Source organism: Pelecanus crispus, chromosome 3 (assembly GCF_030463565.1).
Source record: "Pelecanus crispus isolate bPelCri1 chromosome 3, bPelCri1.pri, whole genome shotgun sequence".
NCBI lineage: Eukaryota > Metazoa > Chordata > Aves > Pelecaniformes > Pelecanidae > Pelecanus > Pelecanus crispus.
The window spans coordinates 30,254,917-30,280,267 of NC_134645.1; the positions used below are offsets into that span (position 1 = coordinate 30,254,917).

The window sequence follows — 25,351 nt, forward strand, 5'->3', positions numbered from 1 at the left end:
ACTCATTCGTCTGCAAGGCCATGATGCAGCGTTTTCACACATCCTATGGTCTGCAGCATCCCTTTTTCTTTTCCATGGCACTGTCATGACAGCTTCTGTTGGTACAGCCGTTCTCACACCACAAGTTAAACATAACCTGGCTGGACCTAAGGGCATTGATTGGCGGTTCCAGAAGGCACTGTTGGAGGAAGCTTGTTTGCTCCTGGACCTCCCTGTGTCTGTTTTCTGCAGGTCACCACAGGGTGGAGGAGCAGCTCCTTTCCATGCACTTTACCAGTGGAGGGAGGAAAACATAGAGGGTCAGCACAACACTATTTGCATTCACACTGTAAAAGTGTGATGCAGGATAAACAGTGCATGTCCTTCACCTTGGTTTGAGTGAATGAGGGGGGTAGCAGCTAACCCATTTTACTGGGGGGACCACCACCCCAGTGCTAGCAGGATGCAAACAGGAGGATGTTTGGTTTTACAATAAGAATTACTTGAGCAGCTTTCTGTGTTTGATATAGGGAAAGAAAAATTGGAGACATTCAGCTATGCGCCGTGGGTAGCTGTAGGGCCATGGCTTCTTAAAGAAATGCATCCTGGTCGAGAGCAGGCAGTTGTACCTGCAGGCTGCAGGTAGGAAGGGCTGGAGGGGGTTTGTGCTGGTTGCTCTGCCCTAGCTCTCTCCTGCTGTAGTGGCTGGGAGGGCACGTGTGTTATGTGAGGTTTCGCTGCACGGAGGATCCAAAGACCGTCAGACCCTTCAACTGTGTGGCTTCTTTCCACCAGAGGAGCTCCCCCAAGTAGCTGCAGTAGGGTTTGGGTCTGATCCCATGTCGTTAGGGAGGAAAGGAACTGTATAATCGTTATCCTTTTTAGAAATATTAACCACAGCCTGTGGAGGGATGGCAGTGCTTTATCTGACAAATATGTCACTGTCTTTCATCAGCTGATTATAATCATCTTGGAAGTTCCAGTGTGTCTGTTTTTCCCTCTTCTTTTTTACTATTGTGTTTTGTTTAACTTTCCCTAATGAGCCCAGTGAAAAGCAATTGTTCTAAATAAATCATGTGCGCTACAAAGCAGTATATCACAATTAGGTTTCCATTATACTTTAATTAGGCATTCCATTATTGAATTGATGTCTTTGGCTTCTTCCAGGTCTCAGACTAATCCTGAAACAAATTCCTCTTTGTGGATAAATATTAGTCAGTCCTAATTAAAGAGTATTCATTCGAGTTGCGGCTTTTCATTAAATCCCTTTCTGATTAAGATGGCTCCCCCAAGTACTGGGCTGATTAAATTTAATAAGATTTGTCCACTTGTGTGTATCATGGTCTGGTGGAAACTGTTTTAGCACCAGGGGATTGCGAACAATAAGTTCGTATCTTGGTGAAGGCAGGCATGGGTCTGAATTGCCTGTTATGTGCAGTGCTGTAAGCTCTCGTGTCAGGGGGCTCCACGGTTTGCATGGTCGGTCAGCAGAGGGGAAGAAAAACATGGAAATTTAATTAGTAGTGTTAGAGTTGAATATCAAAGGGTTAAGTTACATCTAGAGGGTTACAGTAAAGAATGGAAGATTAAAGTATGTTAGAGGCTCTGTTTTGTTGACTAATTCATGACTAGGGCTTTGCTGCTTAATTGAAGCCTGAGTGCTTCTCTGCCCCAAACTGATTTCACTCAGTGAGATGTATAGATGAGCTTGTTTCTATGTAAATATGCCTCAGCTGTGAATTCAGATAATAAACCAGACGTTCCTGACAGAAGTTCTTCTAATGGCAGAGTATGAAATGTTTTCAGAGCAAAATCCTTGTCCTGGGTTTAAAACGAGGTGGAGCAAAAGCATGATGTGGCTTTAGCATATATATCCATCAGAGAGAAGTTACAAGCCTCACAATTTTCTGTGTGCTGAAATTATGCCTTTTTGTCAGGCTGCTGGTGCTGTTCTGCATTCCTTTTGCTTTGTATACAGAAATGAAAACAAACCACTGTGACCAAGAATGGCAATAGCACAAATCGGCGAGGCATGAAATGCAAGAGATTGGCTTGGGACGTCTGCGGAAGCACTCCATCCAAATATTTGAGGTGGCTGCTAGCAGGTGTTTTTTCAACATCTAGTTCATACTCTATTTTTGGTGCAGGGTACATTTTCATCTACTGTTTTGGTTTGGTATGGGCTGTATTTGTAATATGGAATCTCTCAAAAGTTTGAATGCATTTTCAGTTTCTTCTTGTGTATCCCAAATATAATGGTACTGGGTATATCATCTAGCCCATCTTTTGTACTGCGAAGAATCCAAGTTGACCCCTAATTCCAGATTGCTCTTTCTGGGGCTGCTGAAGGCTGTGCTAACCATGAGTGGTGCCTGGGACTGTTTGGAGAGGGCAGGATTATAAAACAGTGTCAGGTCACTAAGCAGCTAAAGAGTACTCTCTAGCGGTTGACTTTGGGTAGTGATAAGAACAGGTAGCAAAGTGCACTGAATTAACAGGAGGTTATTTATCTGTAGCCATGAAAAAAAAGGGAGGAAAACAGAGTAAGGGGAGGAAAGGAAGCTGGACTTTGTATTTGAATTAAGAAAAGAATGGATGTAATGCACCAAAAGTGAAGCATAAAATCTCATAAAATCTCTTTTCTTTAATAGTCATAATTGTCTTAAATAACTTACTGCCACTGTTGTAATATAGTGTTGGATGGTGTTGTGCTATTCATAGCACCTTCCTTCCATTGGCATGAACTAAGGGCTGATGGAAAGTGAAAAGTCCATGGTGTTTCTGAGGAGATAGGATGCTCTTTGATCAGCTGATTACTGAGCGAAAACTGCTACAACTGCTTCCTTCTGAATATCTGCGGTGAATTATTTTTCTCCTCACAGTGTCTCACACTAGCTTTTTAGTGACTTCACAAAAGACAAGACACAAAATAAGTTGCATGATCAATCTGCAGATTGGCTGGGGTCTAATGTTCCTCTATCTAAAACAATTTGAAAATTATTAAAAACAATGAGAAAATTATGAGAAAATTCCTACCCTAAATCCTGGAAAATCCTAAAACTATTAAAAAAAAAAAAAGATAGATGTATTTGAAAAGAGTATAAGCAATGGTTTTGGAAGAATTGGGGGGGAAATAAATAGCATCTAATAGAATGAACAGGGAGACTGGGAAGGGTAGCCCCTTTAATGCTTGTATTTTAGTTGGGATGCTGAAAGCTTGCATATGCTTTTGTGCTACAACATGGCAGTTCATACATACTGCTGTTCCTTATGTCTTTAAAAATGTAGCACTTTTCCAAGAATTCTAGGTTTTAAGCCAACTGCATTGTTTACCTAGCAGTAATATCCTGCCATGTTGACCATCATTGGTGTAGCAATTGCGTATGTAAACTGTTCCAGAGTGTTTTCCTTTACTGTTAACTCAGTGAGGCCAGTCAGAAATAACAGGGGAAATTGCAGATGCCACAGCTGAAATCTGGCAGAAGTGGATTACCTTGAATACGGATGTGTTTTCTCTTGTACAGATAGATGCTTAATTCCATCTGCATTGGAGAGAGATTGTTCATCCAGGCAGAAAGCAAAGAAATGTACATGGGTGGATTACTTCTCAGATTCCCAGTGATTTCAAATGACCAACAAGTAATAGAGGAATTAGGTGGATAGTCTGTTATATTAAAAGAACAAGCTTGAGCTGCTTATATACATGCTTTGTGTGTGTGCATGTATGATTTATTTTAAGGATATTTGATACCTCATTTTTTGTTTAATTGTCATGATACTTAGCTTTCCGGAAATACTTGGATGACTAGTTTAGCTTTCTTTATAAAAGTTTTTAAAAATCAGCCATTTCCTAATTTATGTACATTTGCCTATCTAGAAAGACATCTTATCATGACAAGGTAGAGTACATGCAATGTTTTTTAAAAAGGATTTCACTGCAGTATAGTAAATTATCTTTATTTCAAGCATAATTGTGATTCTCGTCTGAATTTGTTGGCTGTTTGCCAGGAAATTCATGTTAGAGCTTAGTGCAGTTGGAGAGTTGCATACCAGTGCATCAGTGTCTGTTATATGAAATATCATTTTTCTGTATGAATAAGTAGTAGTGTACCATAAGCCTAGAAACAACATTTTCTCCTTCCTAACATGTAACATACCCATGAAAACCAAATCCCGTATGTGTACGTAGAGCAGATGTGTAGTATGGAAGGCTGGAAGCGAGCAGATGTGCAGGCGGGGGAAGGAAACATGGCATTTTTGTTATCTGGATTTGATAAATATAGTTTGGGAATGATAAAGAGTGGTGAGTCAGTTATGCCTGGTCATTCCTAGTGACTGAAAATAACTTGTTATTCCAACCCTTTTATCCCTCCTCTCTTCCCTCTCCACATATTTTGTGTTTTATTTATAGCTCAACCAGCTTTTGCTTTGCAATTTGTAAAATAACCCTTCAGACCCAGGGAGGGAAGACCAAAGGGCAACAGCCCCTGGGCAGTCTTGTGGATGGAGCCACTGGGTCGGCGTGCTCCCCATCACGATGGCCAGGTCCCCCCTCCCCTGCACACCCTTCCCTCATCAGCTCAGAAATTCCTCTTTTAAATGAGCAGACTCCGTTCTTCAAGTCATTAGTCAGTTTGTGTTGAGAGCAGTACCCAGGAGTCACGTGCGGTGTTTCAGATGAGCTGGTTGTAGCTTTGATAGCAGCTGGGTTGGAGGCCCCATGCCCGGGGAGGTGGCAAGGTAAGAGTTGTATCTGTAAAGCCTTAGCAGAGGATGTAAAGTGTTGTGAAACACATGAAATGCAGCACCACAACCCATTCTTGTATTTTGCCTGTAAAGTGTAGCTGTGCAAACAATGCATGCAAAAATTATGATATAAATCTTATGTATTCCACTTCAGCTTGATAAGTGCCTAAGTATTTTTCTACAGTTTAATCTACAAACTAAGAATTGGTTTAGCACTCGATAGATCTTAACTTGCAGATCAGGATAATATACTTTTTGATCCACTCTTAGCTTTCCCACAGTACTGACTTCTCATACCATAACTGGATTACACCGTGTCTTCCTTTTTGTATTAGCTCGGATTTGGTTTGGAGAGGAGGAGGGGATCTGGCAGGCGTGTCTGTTGAAGAAAAGAGCATCCCTCACATTCAAATAGAAAAGAGGGACATCTACTCCTGCCACTGTAGTAACATTGGTTTATAGTCCTGCAAAGAATCACTCAATCCGTAACAGGTATTTAAGTCAATTAGATTTTCTTGGCATTACAAGTTCAGTGTAATGATGCTGATTTAAAAAAAAAAAAAAAATTAATTAGAGGAATTGCCTACCTCGTTAAAGGCTTTAAGACAATGCAGGATGTTTGTCTTGCAACATCCCATGGCAAAACCGAAAGCATTCTGCATAAGCTTCTGTGGCCTGTGTTATTCAGGAGATCAGATTAGATGATGATAACATTCCAGTCTGGTCTTAAAATAATTAAATGAGGTATTTACAGAGATTTCAAAGTCAAAGCAGATTTCCCCCCCGCCCAAACTTCAGTTAATGGTATTGTTTTACATATGAATGAGGTGTGGCATCAGGCTGCAAAACTATGTGATTTAAATGTATTTAACAAAATAATTAAGCATATTTAATGATTGCTGATAGCTATGAGGATGTCCTTATATCTCTTCATCTTTGTACCAGTCAGGCTGTGGAGGTACCTCATGGCAGATCCCCATAGTCCTCTACTCCTGTATGCAGCACCCAGAGCACAGCTCCTTCCTGCTGGGGAGCAGAAGGCAGCCAAGGCTCTCCCTTCCCCAGGACAAGAGGTGCAGATTCCTTAACTCCTTCGTGTCGGCAGGTGGAAGGTCTCCCTCCCTCCTTGTATCACAACACCGGGTGGAAAATCAGATAGCTAGAGAAAGAATTGGTATGCAGGATTGCTCTTCTCTGTTAATCAAGGCCAGCATTATCATTCTGTCTTTTTTTGTTTGCTTATTTGATTGCTACACTTACCCAAAAAAGATTTCCAATAACTACTGAGTTGAAAGTGATTTAGATTAACCCTGGCTGACACCGCTGCTTTAAAGAGGGCTGCCTGAAGTTTTAAATCTTCACAAGGATGATACTTCCCAGGAGGGGCTGTAAATCCTTGAAGCTGCTCCCTCGTGATACTGTGTTCTCAAAGAAAAATGACTGAAATCTCAGGAGCCAAGACAGTAATATTTCCCAGTAAGCAGTTTTAGATGGCTTTTGTTTTAATGTCCAAAAATGTATCTTTGTCTCAAAGCTAATGTACAGTACTCAGACATTGAGAAACATAATTAGTTTTGTTTGACTTGTTTCCAGATCTATTTTGATTATGTTGCTGATCAGTTTACTTACAGAAACACCAAGCCTCCTTCTGCTGGGTTTCCTAAGGAAATGTATATAAAGTTGAGGATATTAAGGGGTAGGTGGGGGAGCTACAACCAATGTTTTATGGAAGCCTGGAGATGTATGAAGCATCTGGAGCTGTGTGATGAAGGGACAGGTATGCTGTTTTGCAGGAGGAAGGAGTTATAGTTGTGTTGTGGTGGGAGGTGGAATGGAAAAGAGCCTCACGTATCGGTATCACTTTTCACAGAACAGCTTATTTTAAGGTTATTATGAATATTTTGTTGTGAGAGCATCTCAGTATACCTCTCCCCATTCTGGCTCAACAACTCATTGGCATGCTGTTCTGTGATGTACTGTGGTTAAGAATAGCATCTTCTCTACTGGATCAATACAGGGGAAGAGACTGTATAATCCTTGTATGATTTAAAGTAATGTCAATGATAACTAAAGTAGGACAAATTACAGCTGCCGAGATCCTTGCTAGGAATGGAAACGGGTAATAGCCACCACTGTTAATGCCAAGGAGAGACTCAGCTGCCTGTTCACCTTCCAGACTGCTGAGAATCTGAGAAATTCATTGCATGGATTTGCCTGGGGCCCATCCTCATTTTTGGCTCACTGGTGGTTATTTTGGCTTTAAGAGCTTCTCTTCTGAATCATCATTTTGGCCCTCAAGTTGCTGCTTGTAGAGATCCTTCTATCTCGCAGTGAGCTTGCTCAGCATTGCTCGGTCCCGGGTATGAGCAAGAAAGTGTCCTTGTCACTGACGTGAATCCTAACTGAGGAACGAGCAGTGCTTGAGCTCACAAGTAATCCTTACAGCACAGGGGGTGGGTCTGTCCAACTGGCCCGCTTATTTGGGACTGTGCTGTGGGGCTGAGCATCGCTTCTGGCAGTTTTCACCAATTGCAGCTAACTTGCCATATTCTCTTTGCAAATGTATTTGAAAACAGCTTAAAATAGTTTAATGCTTTCTTTTACATTCAGGCTGTTTTTCCCCCCTAGAATTAAAATCCTGTGCTGACATTTTATTATTTAATACAGACAATTAAAAGCAATTTTCAGTTTACCTGTGATATCTTTATTTTGAACCTAGTAAGAGGCTCTTGGTTGTAAGGTTTAATAGTACGTTGTGAGATGAAAAGCTTGTCTGCACACACGCACAGGAGCACAATGGCAGGTAGAGAAAACCCTAAAATGCAGACAAAGAAACAGATCCCCTACCTTGGCTCCTCTGAGGGCTGTCATGGGGGAGCCATCAGCCCGTGGCCTGGGGTGACACCCATCACAGTGAGTCAATGGGAGAGGCTCCTGTCCATCACCTTACAGACTAAGGGGGGTTGCTGCTTGCAGGGCTTTAGGACTTGTTATGGGATGCCCAAGAGGAGTGTTTGGGGATTGTACAAGATTTGTTATGGTATATTTAGGGGAGGAACCAAAAGTGGGGAAAGGGATGGTTCAAGGTGGCTTGGGAGGAACAAGCTTGGGGAAACAGAGGAATAAGGGGTAAAAGAGGCTGGTCCCATGTAAATGGGGCTGGTCAGTACACTTGCCTGGCCCTGTCTTGCGCCTGATCAGCCCAGCCTGCCTTGTCTTCTCATTAAACCCCATTTCTAACTATTTTCCTGGGTGAGGGCACTCTGTGGGTGTGCGTATGGAGGTCCAAGTGCCAGCAACTGGAGAGACCAGGGCCCATGTCTATCATGCGGGTGCCTGTGTCAGTGTGTGATCACTAGTGACTACTGAGCAGGAATAGTGGGCGAGTAGGGTAAGAGGCTTGGGAGCCAGGTATCAAAGTGGCCATAAGTCTTGGTCAGATGGTCACGATTTGGCTGCTGGAGGGACTGCAAGGTCCAAGCTGCAGCTGAGGAGTCTATGGGGTCTGGAGTCAGCTGAGACCAATTTCCATGTCTGTCTCCACATGAGGCAGATGGAGAAGGGAGGATCTGAAGACCAGCTACTGGGTGGCCCTGAGTGTCCAAGCCAGTTACTGGAGGGATCGACAGTGCGTGTGCATCCATGGAAGGGGTCTGTACCAGCCACTGGAGAGGGGCTGTGGCCCCAGGGGCTCGTGTGTCCAGGTGCCAGCACCTGGGAGGACCAAGGACCCGGGGCCAGCTACAGCATAAGCTGTCTATGGCCAGTTGCTGGAGGGATCCATAGCCTTTATATATGTATATAATTCCCACTGATAGACCTTCATCCTAATCAACCAGAGAGGGGAACGCGATGAGGCCATTTTGTTTGCTTGAGTGCTGTGTTTTCTGTCCATGTGTGATCCGTGGCTGTCTGTCTGTCTGTGTCCATGCATTGTACGCGTGTGTGTGTATATTGGGAATACATGCTCAGACTTGCTCCTAGCAGGGGTAAGGAGATGCAGCAACCTCACTTCTACGGGGCTACCAGATGCTGCAACTTCTAACACAGAATAAAAATTCTGATGGAATAGCTGGTGTAGTGAAAGAAAATGTCCGAATTTTTCCTTGGAAATATTTTTTAAAAGAAGGCATCTTTCCCTGATGCTGTTATTTTGGTCATGAGCCTGGTAAGTTCTTCCTCTGCCACCTCTGAGTGCAGTGCCCAAGGCAACCAGCTGTGCATTGTGATCGCTTGAAGTAATGTCGTGTATCAACAGAGCCTGAAATACAAATAACTTTGATTGGAGCACAGAAAGTTTAAAAAGAAAAAGAATAGTGCTTTTGAGGCATTTTGTTATCCCAAAATGGGGACCACCACATGGATTAATCATCATCTGCATATTATGCAGTTTATAGCCGCATAACAACAATTACCGATTAATTTTATATCACTCCTGAGCACTGTAGTAAGCTTTCCTTGTCTGAGGTGCTTTTATAAAGCATAGGACAGAATATTGTTCATGGGTATGAAGGATATATAGTTCTACTACTGCGAAGAAAGTTGTGAGACTGTAACGCTACTGAAATTGGTGTCTCTTTGTCCTGAAGAGCTGGGCTACCTGCCTGACATTTTAGCCTTAATGGCAGTTTCTTAGCTTAATTAGGTTACAGATGCAAAACTGTGAACATTATTTGATTTCCTCTGTCCTTCATTCCTTCCCCAATGGGACATGGATGCACGCAGGGTAAAGAAGAACCCTCAGACGTCCCTAAAAGCATTGCAGAAAGTGGTTTGTCCACCAACAGCTTCTCTGAATTATGAACAAATACGCTTGCTTACTTCATTTTTGACCCACTAGAGAAGTAGAATGATGTGGCTTCCCTCAGGGCAATTTCTTCTTAAAATGTGCAGAAGCAGATCTCGGGTGGAAAAAAGATCTTTAAAATCAGGGACCGCCCTGTGTCTTCACTTAGGATCACCTTCTTTTGCTGGTTGACTAGCACCTTGCTTTTGATCTGAAACGTGTGCTGTTAGATATGTCCAGACTGCAGAGAGAACGAGCTTAACTTCAGAGGGAAACGGAGACAGTAAAGATGCTCTAGCCAAGGATGCAGGTTCAAAACTGCCCGATTAAACCTAGCCAAAGGGAATTTTGTCCCTGCTCACGAATGGTCTGCCTTCATCTGCTGCAGTAACTTTTCATCTTTTTAGCAGATTCACTTGTAGCATGTTTGGCAGTGATGCATTGACCCTGTCCATATTAAAAGATGCCATTGATAAATCAGCAGAGAATATGCAGAACCTTTTTGTTCTAGTGTGCAGTATGGATCCTGCAGCCTTACTGCATGTAACGCTAGCAGGGCATGTTTCTTTCAACACCTGTAGAAAACTGATTGAAGCTGGTCCTTTCCACATGCTTGCCTTGCCAGGGAATTAAAGCTTCAGGCTGCTGTTTGTGTGGAGTTTTTAAATATGTATGACCCAAACAAGGGGCCTGTTGAGAATGGCTCTAATCCTCTTGCATATGAAACCCGGTATTCTGCTCTTCTCTCTTTCTGATGTTTCTGTGTTTTCAGATACACTAAATCTACCTTTGAGGTTTCATTTCTTCTTGTGTAGAATATACTTTAATAGGTTGACCTTGCAGCTGGGGATTAGGAGATACTGGTTAAAGTTGGACACAATGAGCAGTTCATGTAATCATCCTTTGCCTTGGTTTCCCCATTTGTAATGCAGACAGAGTAATGTCCACCCTCCTATTTGCAGTTCTTTGAGCTTTGTTTCTGGGTAAATGATTTAGAAGCCATAATGTAGTGTAGACCTTCTACAGTCTGGTGTGAAGCCCTGCTGGAAGGTATTTGTCTGGGGATGCTACAAATCCATAGGTAAGGAGTAGAGGCTTCCCTATTTCTGATCAAATTCATAGACAGAAATACATCTGCATGCTGAAGAGATCAGACCAGCTGTGTGGGTGCAGGGAGTCCTGCCCAGTCCTGCCAGTCCCACTTGCACAGTCAGAAAATCTGTGTCTTAAGCAAATCTGATGAGTTATAGTTATAGTCTGTGGTCTCTATGCCAGTGATTCCTTGTGTGTAAAGCCTTGATTTTTCAAGAACATTTGCATGTAATGGCAGACTGACTGTTTAGCTGCAAAGACACAAATGACTGCAAGGTGAGTGAGAAACTCATGTAGCCAAAAACTCTTTCCGTAGAAGGCTTTTTTCATGCAAGGATCTCAGAAGGCTGAACTTTTCTGGCCTCCCTCTTGAGGTAAAGTTTGTAGGTTTTATTTGCCACTAGGACCTGGGGAGATATGGAGGATCAGGAGGAAGACAGATTTTAGGAGATGTATGTAGCAGCCCTTCCCCTGGCTGGGCCAGGAACTAGGGGATGCCTGTACTGTAGGGCAACTGTAATTCCTGCTGATGGCAGAAATATTTGGAGTAGGGGGAGGAAAAATGCGAGCTGTTTTCAAAATAAAAATGCTTTGTGCTAAGGTGCAGTAGGCTGGACATCATTTCCCTTTGTAAGGGCAGGGTTTCTAAGACACATTCAATTTTGGCATCTCTTGGAGGTCTGAAAGGTTTTATCTGTGCAGAATACAGTGATTCTCTGCTTAGATAGGATGTGATCCTGTAGCTAGACAAAAGCTAGAGTATTGAGTTTTGCTCTGACAGACCTCCTAGGAGCCATATATAGCTCTTTAAAAACCCAAGTAACCTGCTACAAAACTGTCCGAGAGAGATCATTATAAGACAGCACAGTTATAAAACACTCTTGAGAGGCTGAATAGGGTTTTTTCCCCCTCTTGCAATATTTGGAGCTGAACTGTAGATATATCATTTTGAGCATGGCCTTTTAAAGTAACTTTCTATTCTGTCCCTGTCATTTTTGGAGCCGTAAAGGAAAGCCAAAATGCCAGGAAAGGGAAGCAAATGAAAAGAGGGAGCAGGGCTAAAGAGTAGTTTTTGATCATCTTTGCAACAAGTGACATCATCTATGAGAACAAAAGTCTTCTGTCGCTGCAACTGGAGACAGCTTTTAGTCTCCAATTCTATTTTGCCCCGAGCCAGCCAGCCAAATAAAAACAGCAGGATAAATCACTGCTGGCAGAACTTAACAGTTATGCAACATCCAGTGCACCATACGCCTATTTTTAGATCAGCTTTACACTAGCAGAATTTACTTTATGAAATCTAAAAAGAATGTCTGGTCAGAGGCCGAGGGATAAAGAGGGTATTTAGAAAGTGCAAAATGTAAAAACACTTAGTACAGAGATGTGCTAGCAAACCCCACTTTGGCAATACTGATATCCTTTCAAGACCATTGGCTTGACCAGGCATGGTAATGAAGAGTAGGGGGTTTTTTCATTAGTATTCCCTTGAAATTCTAATCTGCAATTGCTTTTTAGACATTTAACTATACTCACTTTACCCAAATAGCTAAGTATATGTGGTTTACTTAAAGCTGGGCTTCTCCACCATTTATGCTCTACTTTGTCTTTACCAGATCTGGAATGCAGTAAGCAGCAGCTCACCTCCTTACAGCACTGGCTGGTCAGATTTAAAGAAATTGTGTTAACTGGAGTGCTCTGCAAAGCTGGCTGGGCTACAGAGATACTACTCATGCTTTGTGAGATACCCTAGATTTAATGAGCTCCTGGTATTTAACTGGTATATGTTTCATGTATGTTTTCTCAATTATGTTTTCAGTAAATTAGGATTGTGTATGCTGCTTGCTCCAGATGAAACTGAATTTTTTTCAGTGTTCACGGGAACATACACTAAGTTGTATTTCATTAGTTAAAAGCAATTTCAGCTTGCAGCACAGGGATGAATAACTGCAGATTTATCTCACATACTCCGCTCTTTATCCAAGACCAGATGTGCATCTTCTCTCCTTTAAATTTGACTTTATCCTCTTAGCCACTGTGTTGTAATTCTACATTAGTTTGTACTCTGTATAATTTTGTTCCCAAAATTTTTGGCTCAGATTCAGCACAGCTAATGATTTGGAAAAGTGTGACTGACCTCTTAGCCTTTCGAGTTTCTAGCAGATAAAACACACTCTGCGTAGCTAAAGTATCTTTGGGATTTCTGCCACAATTTGGACAGTTTTCAGTTACACCTTGAAGCGAATTAGTGTTCTGACCATTGCATGATCTGTATTGATCTTTTTTTCCCTAAACCTTTCTTGTAGGTGGCAGTCTCGATGCTATCCATGACATAACTGTGGCATACCCCCAAAACATTCCTCAGACGGAGAAGCACCTTTTGAATGGAAACTTCCCAAAGGAGATTCACTTCCACATCCAGAGATATCCCATAGAGACAGTGCCCACTTCAAAGGAGGAGCTGCAGCTTTGGTGCCGGAAGCGTTGGGAAGAGAAAGAGGAGAGACTCCGACACTTCTATGAAGGTGGAAAATGCTTCAGTGCAACAGGGCAAAGCATTATTCCACCATGTAAATCTGAGCTCAGGGTCCTCGTGGTTAAGTGCGTCTCGCTCCTGTATTGGACGGTGTTCCCACTGGGTATGCTTGCACTGCTGTACCTGTACAGCTTTGCACGATGGTATTTTGCAGCCATGATCGTCTTTTTTGTTGTGCAGCAGAAGATATTTGGTGGGCTGGAACTAATTGAACTCGCTTGTCATCGAAGTTTTAAAAAGCAACAGAAATGTCACAATATGAAAATAAAAAACAATTAGTTCTGGGGTAGAGAAAGACATAAAAACAGGTGGTTTGGAGATGTCCTGCAAATTTTATGCACAGGGAAGAATTTTGCATGAGAATTGTCTTTTACTATTGCCATTGTTAGACATTTGCACTTGATTCTGTGAAGAGAAAGAAAAATGTTAGGTATTGCTACATGTGAAAACGGTAGTTTTTATCTCTGAATGTAATTTCAACATTGCTCTTGCAAGCAGCTATCAACTGCATTCTGCTGTAATTAAGAAACAAATTGCTGGATTATTGAACAATCGTAAGGACGTTAATAAATGTGACATGCACTGAACTTTCATGTAGAAAACCAAACTGTCCAGCTAAGAGAGACAGATGTATGATTTCTGTATAATCATGTTGTCGTAAAGCAAGCACCGGATTTGGAAAGCTGGTAAGTTTAACGATGTTTTGATGGTAGGTGGAAGTTGGAGAAGTTGCTCTGTTTCTTTATTCTGCTTCAAATATTCAAACTTATTTTAAAATAATATTTTTGCATAAGCTTTTCCAAACACTGCTGAACCTACCACTTTTCAACCATTCTGGCTCGGTCACTCAGAATGATTTTTAAGGCTTGCAGTCTTCTGTTGTAGTACAGAAAACAGCGCTAGCTCTGCCTCCATTTAAGTCTTAACTGATTATTTAATGGATCTATGCAGCTAAGTTTTGATTTCTCACTGTTTCATACTGTTTTGGTCTCCCTGTTAGCTGTGGGAGACTTGTACCTACTGTAGTATACGAGCTGCGGGATAGGGGAGCTGGTTTTCTGTTGGTTTATTGGTGGTTTTTTTCTGGTAGAGACAAAAATGTCTGTCTCCAAGTACCTGGCAAATGTTTTTCAAAAAGGTCTCCTTGTAGACATTATTTGATTGAAAAAAATTTATTTATTTTTCAGAGTAGGCAAGGTACCTTTTTTTTTGGAAGCATTTATTTTGGTTTTCACATTGCTTCCTTAGGCATTTCAAGTGTATAGATAAGCAGGAAGACTGCTTGTTCTGTGTGTCAGCCAGACCTGTTGAAATGCATCTGAAGCCATGGTTGTCTCCTTGTAAGTACAAGAGATGGGTTTCAGACTTATCGCAGCACAAGGAAATTCAGCTACATCTTCCCTTTGAAGTATTCTCTTTGATTGCCTGATGACATGATTGCTTTTCCAACCTCCTTTGCAGTTTTTTGGGGGTTATTTTGGGGCTCCCACTATAAAACTTTCCCTTATTTTCATGACGCTCAGAAGATCTGAAGGCTTAAACTTAGACAAGGCACTTCCAAGTGTATTCCTTGTCATATATAATACAAGTAATGTTCATACTCACATAGTAAAAGACATAAACATTGCCAGCACTTAGGAGACACTTCAGGTTAGATTTGTTTTTCAACCTCAAAAATGTTAGACCACTTGATCAACTGTATTGCTGCAAAACCTTCCTGACTTAGTGAGTATTTGTTGTGTTATTGCATGAAGGCTTGTTTGAGCTAAACTGAGATGGCCTGGCTCCATGTGTTGAGTGGCATTGCCATGAAAGGTGAAAATACAGAGTGCAAAATGTGTCTTGTACTGTGCTGAATGTTTCGAGCAGTGGGTTGGCATGGTAGACACATCTTTTTCTTCTAAATTACAACACTAAACATGTTGTCTAATGTGTTTGTATCAAAGGCCATTTTTTGAACAAATCACCAGCCTCTATTCAACTGTCCCTTGCAAGGTGACAAGTATTTTTTAATCTATGCTTATAATAGCTAATTGTTTATTACGTGGAAAGTACTTGAAGCCATCTGTTTTACTCTTAAGTTTTTTAATCCCTTTTTTCTTAAAAATAAATAAAACTAGGTTTATATTAGGGTTATGTTTCTTAATGATTTTTTCATATTTATATTTGAGTACCTGATGTCTGGTGTTTCATTGTCACGAGTGGAAGGAGGTCCTTTCTGCCCTATGAGGACTTTTTTTAACCTAATTCTGACATCAGAGGTGTGGTTGCAGCTTAAAACCACATAGCCTGGTTTTTCTTCACCTAATACTCTGCTTTGGTGCAGTTCCCTGCACATCCAGGTAACTCACAGCAAGGGAAAGCTGAAAAAAACTCATTGATGGTTAATGCAGAGGAGACCTAAAAGGCTTCTTCTAGTCTGTCCTGAGCCACGGCTGTGCTTTCACACCAGGAGCAACCATGGCCAGCCTACTCCAATAGCCTTAACATAGTCTTCAGGAATGACCTCAGAGGACAGGTTATATATGTTGGTGACATAAATACCAGCTACACTTTTCTCAGTCGTTCAGAGAACTTTGTGGTGTCATCAAATGTATCAGAAACATCAGTGTGAGTCTTGGTCTCGGAGTGGTGAAGGATTTACGTCTGTGTGTGATTAGAGTTGGGCTCTGAAAATGAAATCAAATGAAATCGTTGACCCTTACAAGGGGTTTTCTCCCAGCTGGAGTCAAACACGTAACCTACTGTAATATGGTAAACATCCTTCAAATCTGTAATTCATCCTCCTCTCTCATGTGTTCGGATCAAAGAGAAAGAATAATCTTCTTGTCAGCTGCAAATGTCACATTTGCAGTGCCTGACTCCATGGTGCGGGCCAGCACATGGTAAGTGAAGAATCCTCCTTTCACAGGGAAGGGTGTTGGCTTTGTGACTGATGTACATTTTCAGATTATGTGCATCATTTTCCAGCTCAATTAGAAATGCAAGACAGAAAAAAAAAAATGAATAAAAAGCTTTGTGGATATCGAAGCTTCTTTGTTTAAAAAGTGGTTAAGGAAGTGGGGGAAGATCTTTCCGTAAATGCTTTTTTTTTTTTTTTTTTCCTTCTTTGGTCAAAATGTAGCTTTTTACTCAAAAGGTTCTACTATACAGGTTTTTTGGAGACTGTTTTGTTCCTACTCACCCTTTTTCCCTATTCGAAGTACACTAAGACATGCTGGGAGATCACTTTGAAACGTTTTCAACGCTGTTAGGTTAAAGGTGCTAGTAGTCCAGGAATCACGCACACCTCTCTTCCATGGGACACATATTGGCACCGAGACGCATCTCGCTCATTAGGACATTTGTCACGGCTCACCTTCTCCTGTAGTCCTAGCAGCCGCACTGTTCAGTGGCGACTGCTCTGTCTATGGGACCTACAGGTCTTGCTAGGTCTTGCTTATGTTATCTGAGATTGGTGACGTACTTTAGGGATACTGCTCTTGTTTGCTCAATCAAACATTTCCTCATCAGCATCAGGGGTTTCTTTCTCTTTGCTCAGAACAGAAGGTTGAAATCCTGCCATCTGTGTTTGTCATCAAGCTTGTCTGGGTAGCAGGACATCAGACCAAGACATTTCTGTCTTGGGTTCAAAGCTGCAAGGCCCGAAGCTGGTATGTAAGGTGTTGTCTTGATCATACGAAATGTAGTTCCTAGTTTTGTGCGTTGCATCAATCTCTGTTGTTCAAAAAAGATCCGTGTTTTTATAACTCGATTTTATATGTACACTGTGTGAAAAGGAAACACCAGGATACCACAAACCTACAGAAAGCCTTAGTTTTCAGAGTTTACTGATTATATTAGAATGTTTTAACCATGTACCAGTTACTCTACAGCAACAATAAAGACCTGAAGCATTGCATGTGTTTAAATTTGCCATTTTCTTTTTACTGCGTGACATATTCTGTATGCACCCATAAGGAACAAACCTTGTCTTCAGTCGTAGGGCTGTCTGTCTTGGGCAGACCGGTGTCCGTTCGGGTGCTCGACCCATGGTTTGTGGCTGTTGGGGTGGTATGTCTCCCTTCTCTCCATGGGAGGTTGGCAGGGGGCGGCTGGCTGTACCCTCCCTTCTAGCCTCTTCGTGTGAAGGGATGCGGAAACCTTTGAGTGTGCAAGAGGTACAGCTCAATTTTAGCCTTGCACTGCTGCTTAAGCAGTGTTGCTTAAGAATAAGCCGTGGTTCGAAAGAGCATGTTAGGTATTGATAGGTAGCTAAGTCCTCCATTTTAGCTATATCCTGTTACCACCAATTACTGACACAAGAAATTATCTGTGGCATGGTTCACGTTCTTAGAGGAGCTGTGTTTAATGTAACTTCAGATCACAGGCTCCTTGATTTATCTCTCCGTTGCCTGAAAGCTGATCTGGTGTGGAAGGACAAGGGCTGTGTTTCTCGGGAGCTGCTGTTCTCATTACCTAACAGGGAATAGCCTTGCCGTGATGGCGGCACCCCACAGCAGCCATAGCAAAACACCCACATCTCCAGCAAGTACCCTGCGTCCAAAAGACCACAAGAAACAGAGACCCTGGTAGCAGTTTTTGCAGCTGTAGATGATATTTGCAACATCCACATATACTCAGCACGTTCAAATCGGTCCACAAAAGTCAAAATGAGCCATGCTCTGTATTAAGCGGCTTTGTCTCTCTGAAAAGATGGTTGTCACTTCCTCTTTGTTTCCTCGGGGCTGAAATATGCAATGAAAAAATTGATTTGTCTGTCTTACCTGCCATTACAGAAAATAATAGTAATGGAGGCCAAAGCTTTCACCCTCTGCTGCCCCAAATGCCTCCTTTGCAGTTCAATACAATGGGTAAAAGCTTGAGTCTTATTTCCTGAGGACTTTGAATCAGACCGCAAGCTATCTCAGCCAGAAATTATTACCGGGAGCAGGGAACATGGTCTGTGCTTATAACACGCTTGGGTGACTCTCCCTCATCCTAGAAAGGGTTTGTGCTGAGACACACAAGAGGCAGAGAGCGCTCACCTCTGTCCTTGCCTTGCCTCTCCAAAGGCCCAGCATATTTAGCAGGAGCAGTGATAGCACCTGAATTTTTAAGTCGTCTGTGGTTTATGCCAGTCTGGCCTCCATGTGGCTTGTCATCCCTTTTTCTGGAGTTCTTCGTGTGGGGTGACTCTTTTCTCTGATGGTGGGGTATGCAGGAGACTGGCAGGAGGAATTTGAGCAAAACTCTGCCTGTATTTTCTCAGATAGGCATTGCTGCTCTCGGGAGAAGAAGGAAGGGTGTTTGCTCCTTCTGAGATACTTCGCACTGGGCTGCATGAGAGGCATGTGCACAGGGGCTGGTGTGAGTGTGATGGTTTTGGTGGTCAGCACCCTCTGCCCTAAATTTCTATCTCCATCTTCTTTGTCAGAGGGAGAAGAGGAGGCGGGAGCCCCTTCACCCTTGTCTGCAGAGAGCAGAGAGAAGCAACTTCAGCCCTACCAAAAGGAAAAGCTAACAGGGCTCAGGCCTTAGCCTTGCTTCTGCATCCACAGGACAACACCCAGCAGAGGAGGATAAGCTGCTGCAGGGTGCAAGAGCACAAGAAGGTGCCGCAGGAGGAGCGGGAGGCAACGCTGGGCAACGCTTTTTGCAGAGCCATAACCTGGCAGTAACATCACCACCAAGTTTTGTCCCCTACCCCCGGCATTATTTCTTGACCTGCCTTCAAGGTTTGCCCTGCTGCTTGAGCTGCTGGGTGTCTGGTGAGGAATGAGAGGAATGGATTATTAACACTGAACCCGAAGGGAAGGGAAATGTCAGGGATAATGGGATAGAGGTGCTGGGGAAGCTGTTGGCTCCTGCCAGTGCTGGATACAGCTGGTTGGGAGCATGTCATCTTGCTTCGGAGGCTGAAGGAAAAGGTCTACATTAAGAGACTTGTTTACTTAGACATCTTAGAAGATGTGTAGAAGAAAGTGGAGAGAGAGAGAGAACATCCTCCATGGGATGGTTCACAGCGGCTCCCATGAACTGCCCCATGGGGAACCTTTTTATGTTCTTACCTGACAGGCTGCCCACCAGTGCTGACATCGCCCACGCGTGCCTGTAGCCAGTCGGGGTGATATCTCTTCTCTTTCCATGCTCAAGTTGCTCACTTGATGTGCTGGGTTTCAAGACATGCAAATGGTTCCTCCTGTTTCTTGCCCTGGCAGCTATGCAAGACCCTGAGTTCTTTAAGGATAGAGTAATCCCTTGCTGTTGGTAAGATTCCCACCGGCAGGCTGGGAAGCTGCCCGGCTTGCTGGAGAAGCTTGCAAAATCGCTCGTAACGCAGCACTGCCTCATGCAATCAGTGCATCACCTGGCAGCCAGGTGCTTCCTCTCCCCATCTCCCTGGCAAGGAGCTGCCTCATCATCCCTCTTCCCACTGCCGCAGTTAGACTTCCTTCCAGGTTATCCACCGAAATGACTCGAGTGGAGATGTTGTTCACGCTGGTAGGTTCACAGGTTTGCTTCCTACAGCTTTGCACTCCCTACCCCAGTGGTGTGCAGAGAGGTCTCTGAAGCTCAGCTGTGAACTCGTTTCCCTTGAGAAGTGCTCTCTTTATAACTACTTAAGTGAAAGTCCCCAATTCCCAGGGGCTTTCCTCGGTGCTTTGTGATGGGCGCAAAACATCAGAGCCAGTGGATCGGCCTCAGGGTTGTGGCAGGGGAACCTTTCCTCTGCTGTGAGAGTGGGAGGGTGTCCCTTCCCAGCATTCAAGGTCCACTTAGATCAGACCACAATCTGCAGTCCTGGCCACAGGAAGGTCAGGAGCTGAGCTCATGCCACTTCTAACTGGCCTTAATGCCAATCCCCAGCAGAGCAGAACGAGCCATTTAAAGGAAATACGCAAAACAACCTGTTTTTGCAGCAAACAAAACTTTTCTGATTCCTTTCTTGATCCAGGCCTGCCTTCTCCTTTCTCTGTCCCAGGAGCAAGAGAGGAGAAGGTTTTGGGACACCCTCTAAGTTTCGGTAGCTTAAACCAGGAGAACATTGAAGAAATGATCCTGGAGCCGTTGTCCCACATGCATCAAGTTGAGCTGGCCTAGCCTAGCTCACACAGCAGGAGTCGAGGACTGCTCGACACCACAGGCTCCTTGGATTTGTCTGCCCCTGGAGAGACCCACAAGGAGAGGGGCTGGATCCAGTTCCTCACCTGCCGCTGGTCTCCTGCCTGGGCACGTGCCAGCTGGTTCATCTTGCTGGGCTGCTGCATGAGCAACGTGAGATCCTCATGGCCAGCACAAGGACAACAGGACACAGAGCATCGTCCTGCAGGACCCCAATGCTTCAGCCACCAGCTGGGAAGCCGGAGAGGAGTGCTTCGAAAGGTGTAGCTGTGCACGGACCTGCTGACCGACAGCCCTCAGGTGTCCTTGGTGGTCTTCTCAAAATGCTGTGAGTAATGTGGGCCAGGGGTAGGGACAGTGCACAGACGCCACGTACTGCAAGCTGGGGATGTGTCTGGCACCAGGCAGTAACGCTCATGTATGGGTTTGAGGCGGCACGTCCATCTGGGACAGGTATTCTTCCTGGTCCCTGAGGCCTCAGCTAGGAGCGAGTCCCACTGTCACGGGCAGGACACAGCTGACCTACAGCCGCCAGGGTAACAGGCAGCAAATGTCACCTTGCCAATGGCAGTGAGGACTGCGTATTTTATTCCAGATTCAATAACTCAGCTGCCTGTATGTTCCCATCCCAGCACATGCACCCCCCAGAGCGTTCGTTCTAATAATTTGGTGGGGTTTTGTCTGACACAGGTGGGAGCAGGGATGATGTTCAGCTGTGATCTCTGCTCTTCTCTCTCTGTTCCTGCTCCTGCACCAGGTGCAGGGACAACTGCATGGTCCCAGGGCGCGGGATGTCTCAGCCCACATGCCCAGCCTGGCTTTAAATTAAGAAGCTGAAGCTCTAGGAGTCATCTGGCTGCACAGAGCTCAGTGTGGACCGCTCTGCCCCGCTCTCGACAGGCAGATGAGCTTGCTTCCAGTCCCCCGCTGCCATATGGTCAGATCACTCTCCCATACAACAACTTAAAAGCCCACTGGGGGACCTTGGCAAGCCTGTTCTGCAGCAGGAGGGCTGATGGAGCTTCCCTTTCCTTCCCAGCCACTGGTAAAGAGCGGTGATGGAGGCAGGAGTCCCGCTGGAAGCATATGACCTCCTCCATTCCCATGCCGGGATGAGCTGCCAGGAGCAGGGTAGTTGGCTCAGGCCCCTGCGGTCCATCACTTGGGGTCTTGCAGCTGTGCAAAGGCAAACCTGACCTTGTGGTCACTCGGTGGTGAAGTGTCCATTGGGTGTGTGACATCTCCAGCCTCCTCGCTGCAGATACCGTGCTCCTCTAGAGGTTTTGCTTTCTACGCTTGCTGGGGAAAGGGGGGAATCTTTTCCAGGAGCCCCTAGGAGTGAGCATAAGGAGATGTTTTATGCAAGATCACAGCAAGGTGTTCGGGTCTGTCTCTTCACAACATGTGAAGGTTAAAGGCAGGCTCTCAGCTTTCTACTGCTAATGACAGAAAGTGCTATGTAAGTGAGAGAGCGCCTAATTAGGGATTAATGAGAAAGGAGCCTGTGGTTTTATTATCCGTTGGACATGAGTACTGTGGATGCGCAAAAGAGGTTGCATTAGCTGCTTCCTGCTGAGTCCTTCCAGCAGGAAAGTCCTTAGCAGACTTTCTGCATCATTTAAGGCCAGGAGGTAAAGGAGGGCACTGCAGACAAGGAACGGTGGGGCTTGGTGTCCTCTGCTGCAGGCTGGGACAGACCTCAGACCTGTGGTCCTGTGAGTGGAGCACAGACCTGGGGGCAAAGGTGGTTTGGGCTCCGCTGTTGGGTCTTCCAGCAACCAGTGGCGTGTCACGCATCTCCTGCTTCCCAGGTGGTTCAGCAGGACTGGGGACATCTCCTGGGGATGTGCTGCTGGTGGGGGGACACTCCACACTGTGCCACAGACCCATATTGCGGGTGAAAAGGGGCTCCAGCCCCATGAGAGCCTGTGTGGTCACAGTTGTCCCTTTTCCTCAGCCTGGTGCCAGGCCACGCACATCAGGAGAGGGGCGGTCGGAGAGCAAAAGCACAGCTATTTGCTTCTGTGGAGGCCAGAACAGAGCCCCCTGCTTTGGGACCAGGCCTCTGCCCACTCCAGCCTGAATCTGACAGCGAGGGATGCTGGATGAGATCAGATTGTTGACGGTTAGATAAAGACAGGAATAAAACCAGGGGGCTTAAATACCTAATCTTGTCATTCCTAGCCATTGCGTAAAAGCTATTAAAGTTATTACAGAACACGCTGGATGCTTGCACAGCAGGAACAACAAATATAGGTAGAGCAGTCCTTGTCATAAATATCACTCAAGCCGTCTCAACAGCCCTCTTTGCCATCATGACACTGCTCGCAGCCAGCCTGGCTGAGCGATGCCAAACCGATGGCGAGCAGTGGGTGTATTTGATGCAAACAGCTACTTCTCTTTCTAAACAATACAAGGCTTGCATGGGTTTCTGATTAGCAGATCCCTGAATATGTCTCAAGGAGAGAAACCTCCTGATGTGGGGCAGACTTGGTTTCTCTGGGTCCTCTCCATGGGGCTCTTGCTGCAATTGCCATAAGGAACCAGAGACCAGGGGTTAAAAATCACTACGCAAAAACCCCACTTATGCATGCGTTTGTCAAGTCTATTAATAATGTGCTTCATACTGTATTTTGAATGCTTTATTTAATGATTACTCTGCATTTTGCCACTCAGCCATTGCAGTCACATCTAGGTCCTAAAGTTATCAGATGTTCATTTTGTAGGATCGCAGCCCAACTTTACTGATGTCTTGCTATTTGATACCAAGATGACTTTATTACCAAGTACATGGATTTTTTAAGCCTTCTGTATTGACACAACATGCAGTTAGGTGCTTTCATTGCACTATTAACAAAACCAGGTGCCTTTTCCAGTGATAGACCATTGCCTCCCTAGGTATAAAGTCCTTCGGTTACCCCGGTCTCTCAAATACTCTGACACATCTAGTTAGGAAATGAACCCAGCTTTTACCTAGGTCTCTCCAAATCCTAATGCTCCCATCCCATCCCATTCTGCCACATCTCCCCCAGCAGAGGGGAGGATTAGAAAGGAGGACTTTACTCCACACCCCGGCGGTAGTGGGCGGAGCAGAGAGGTCATGCTGAACCTGGAGTACTTCCAGGACCACCAAACCTCACTGAGTCACTCGATAAGTCGATACAGCAGGAAGTCATCAAAAATAGAAGACAGTGGAAATAAAATAAATAGCCAGGCATCCATTCACACCCTTGGCAGAGGTGTTTCGGTTCCCGGTGCCCTGCGTACCCGCAGGGAGGACAGGCACTGCTTATTAGACACGTTATGTAATTGAAGTGGTCTATATTTATCAGGAGTGCATGGCGTACACACCTCAAGGGTCAGATGCCCGGTAGTTTGGAGAACATTAGCTTCCCCTAATGAATCAGCAGGAGAAGGACCTAAAAATACGACTCGGCTGCAGAAGGGCATCATTGAGCTGCTCGGGGAGCCAAGGTCACGAGGCCCTGATGTGCCCTTCCAGCTCTGGCTGGGGTTGTGATGCTATGATCAGATGCTCATTGCCTCTGAAAAGGCAGGATCCACGCTGCGCTAAGCCTCCTTTCAAACTTCTGCTGTGGTGTTGGATGTTGAACCAGTGCCTAAAGAAAGAGAAAGACCCCCGATCCATGCCATAACCACTGTATTGTAAAGTCAACCTTCTTTTTGGGCTGTTCTCCCTCCAAGCCCAGCAATTCTGGACTCACATGGGTCCAGCTCCTGCTGGGTTCACCTGCCTGCTCTGGGTTTCAGCTTCATGACTTAGGGCATCCTGCATGGAAAGAACGTAAAGGCTGGGGATGGCCTGGGCTGCAGGTTTCCCATTTCCCGTGCGAGGACATCAGCCATACAGAAGGCAAGCGATGACCATCTAAGCCTGAGTAGGTCTTAGTGCACCAGGCGCTTTCCCTTCTCCTTTCAGGATGGGTAGGGCTGGAGAGAACCACGCCACTGCTCCACACAGGGTGGGGGAATCCACCTCCTGTGTGTGGGATGGCATCCAGGCGGTGTTCAAGCAAAGCAATCCCAGAGCCAGTGGCTTGGTAGGCAACAGGTCTTTCATGACCTTGTCCTCTTTCACCCTGCTGCATCCCAGTGCCATACTGGTCTGCATTGGGAGAGCCCTCAGGTGGTGTGTCTGCTACGTGGAGGAGGGAAACCTGAACGTGAGTGGGAGGCATCCTCCTTTATAGGGGTAGTACCACTAAAAATAATCCATTTTGTTCAGGGGTCAGGGCAGTCCTTGGCTGGTGCCAGACGGGGAGGCTGGTCTGCACCACCTGTGCTGAGCTGTGTTATGGGTGCTGGTGGGACACGTGTTTTGTGCCTCCTCCTCAGCCTGGGGTTATGCTGATGCTTTGTGGATGTCTGTCTATCGGCATGCACAGCTGCCCAAACATCTGTAGCTGTTTGGGACTTGCTCATGCCAGGCAGAAGACAGCTTGCAGGAGCCGCCTGAGGACAGATTTGTTATGGGGGTGTTGCTGAGGAGGTTACGAGGATGGCTACGTCTGGTTCACCTTTGAGCTGAAAGCCAAGATGTATCTGGCTCTCCCTTTTGCTCAGAGATCCCGCCGCGTCCTCCTGCCAAGGGAACAAGAGGAGACTTTGTCACTCTCCTGCAAACTGTGAGACTGGGACCTGAGGAGGGCTCCTGGCAGGCGTTGCCCACCTGCAGCTGAAAGGAGCCCCGGGAGGAAGGCTCATCTCCACCCCACTCGAGGAGCAGGCTGCAGGAGCCGTGGTGCCACCCCCATGTCCCAGCTGCCACTGGAGCAGAGAAGCTCACCCCGCATCAGGCTGGAGACATTGAGGTGAGCAGCCAACTGGAGGGGTGTTTCTGGTGTTTTGCATGAATAAAGATGGTTAATGAGAGGTTTTTTTAGGAAACTGGAACAGGTGGAAGGAAATAAGAGTTAGGCTCTGTTTTCTTGGTTTCTACTATTATAAGTGAATTTGTTTGCCTGCAGTGCTCAAGAGCACAGCTCAGTGCCCTGGTTTAGCCAGAACAGCATAGGCAAACAGTGGTCCTTACCCCACAGGCCCTATGTTGTGTTTTCACAGTGTCCGTACATGCCGTCTACCTTTTTAAG

At 45.0% G+C, this 25,351-nt stretch overlaps 1 protein-coding gene across 1 annotated transcript in view; it reads left to right on the forward strand.

The window, feature by feature from the left end:
* LCLAT1 (lysocardiolipin acyltransferase 1) overlaps window positions 1-13,467 on the forward strand; it is a 117,138-nt gene extending 103,671 nt beyond the window's left edge. The window contains exon 6 of the mRNA XM_075707875.1: window positions 12,907-13,467. Within this exon, the coding sequence (XP_075563990.1) occupies window positions 12,907-13,415 (509 nt within the window). The 3' untranslated portion in view covers window positions 13,416-13,467. The remainder of the gene's footprint in view (window positions 1-12,906) is intronic.
* The last annotated feature ends 11,884 nt before the right edge of the window (window positions 13,468-25,351 follow it).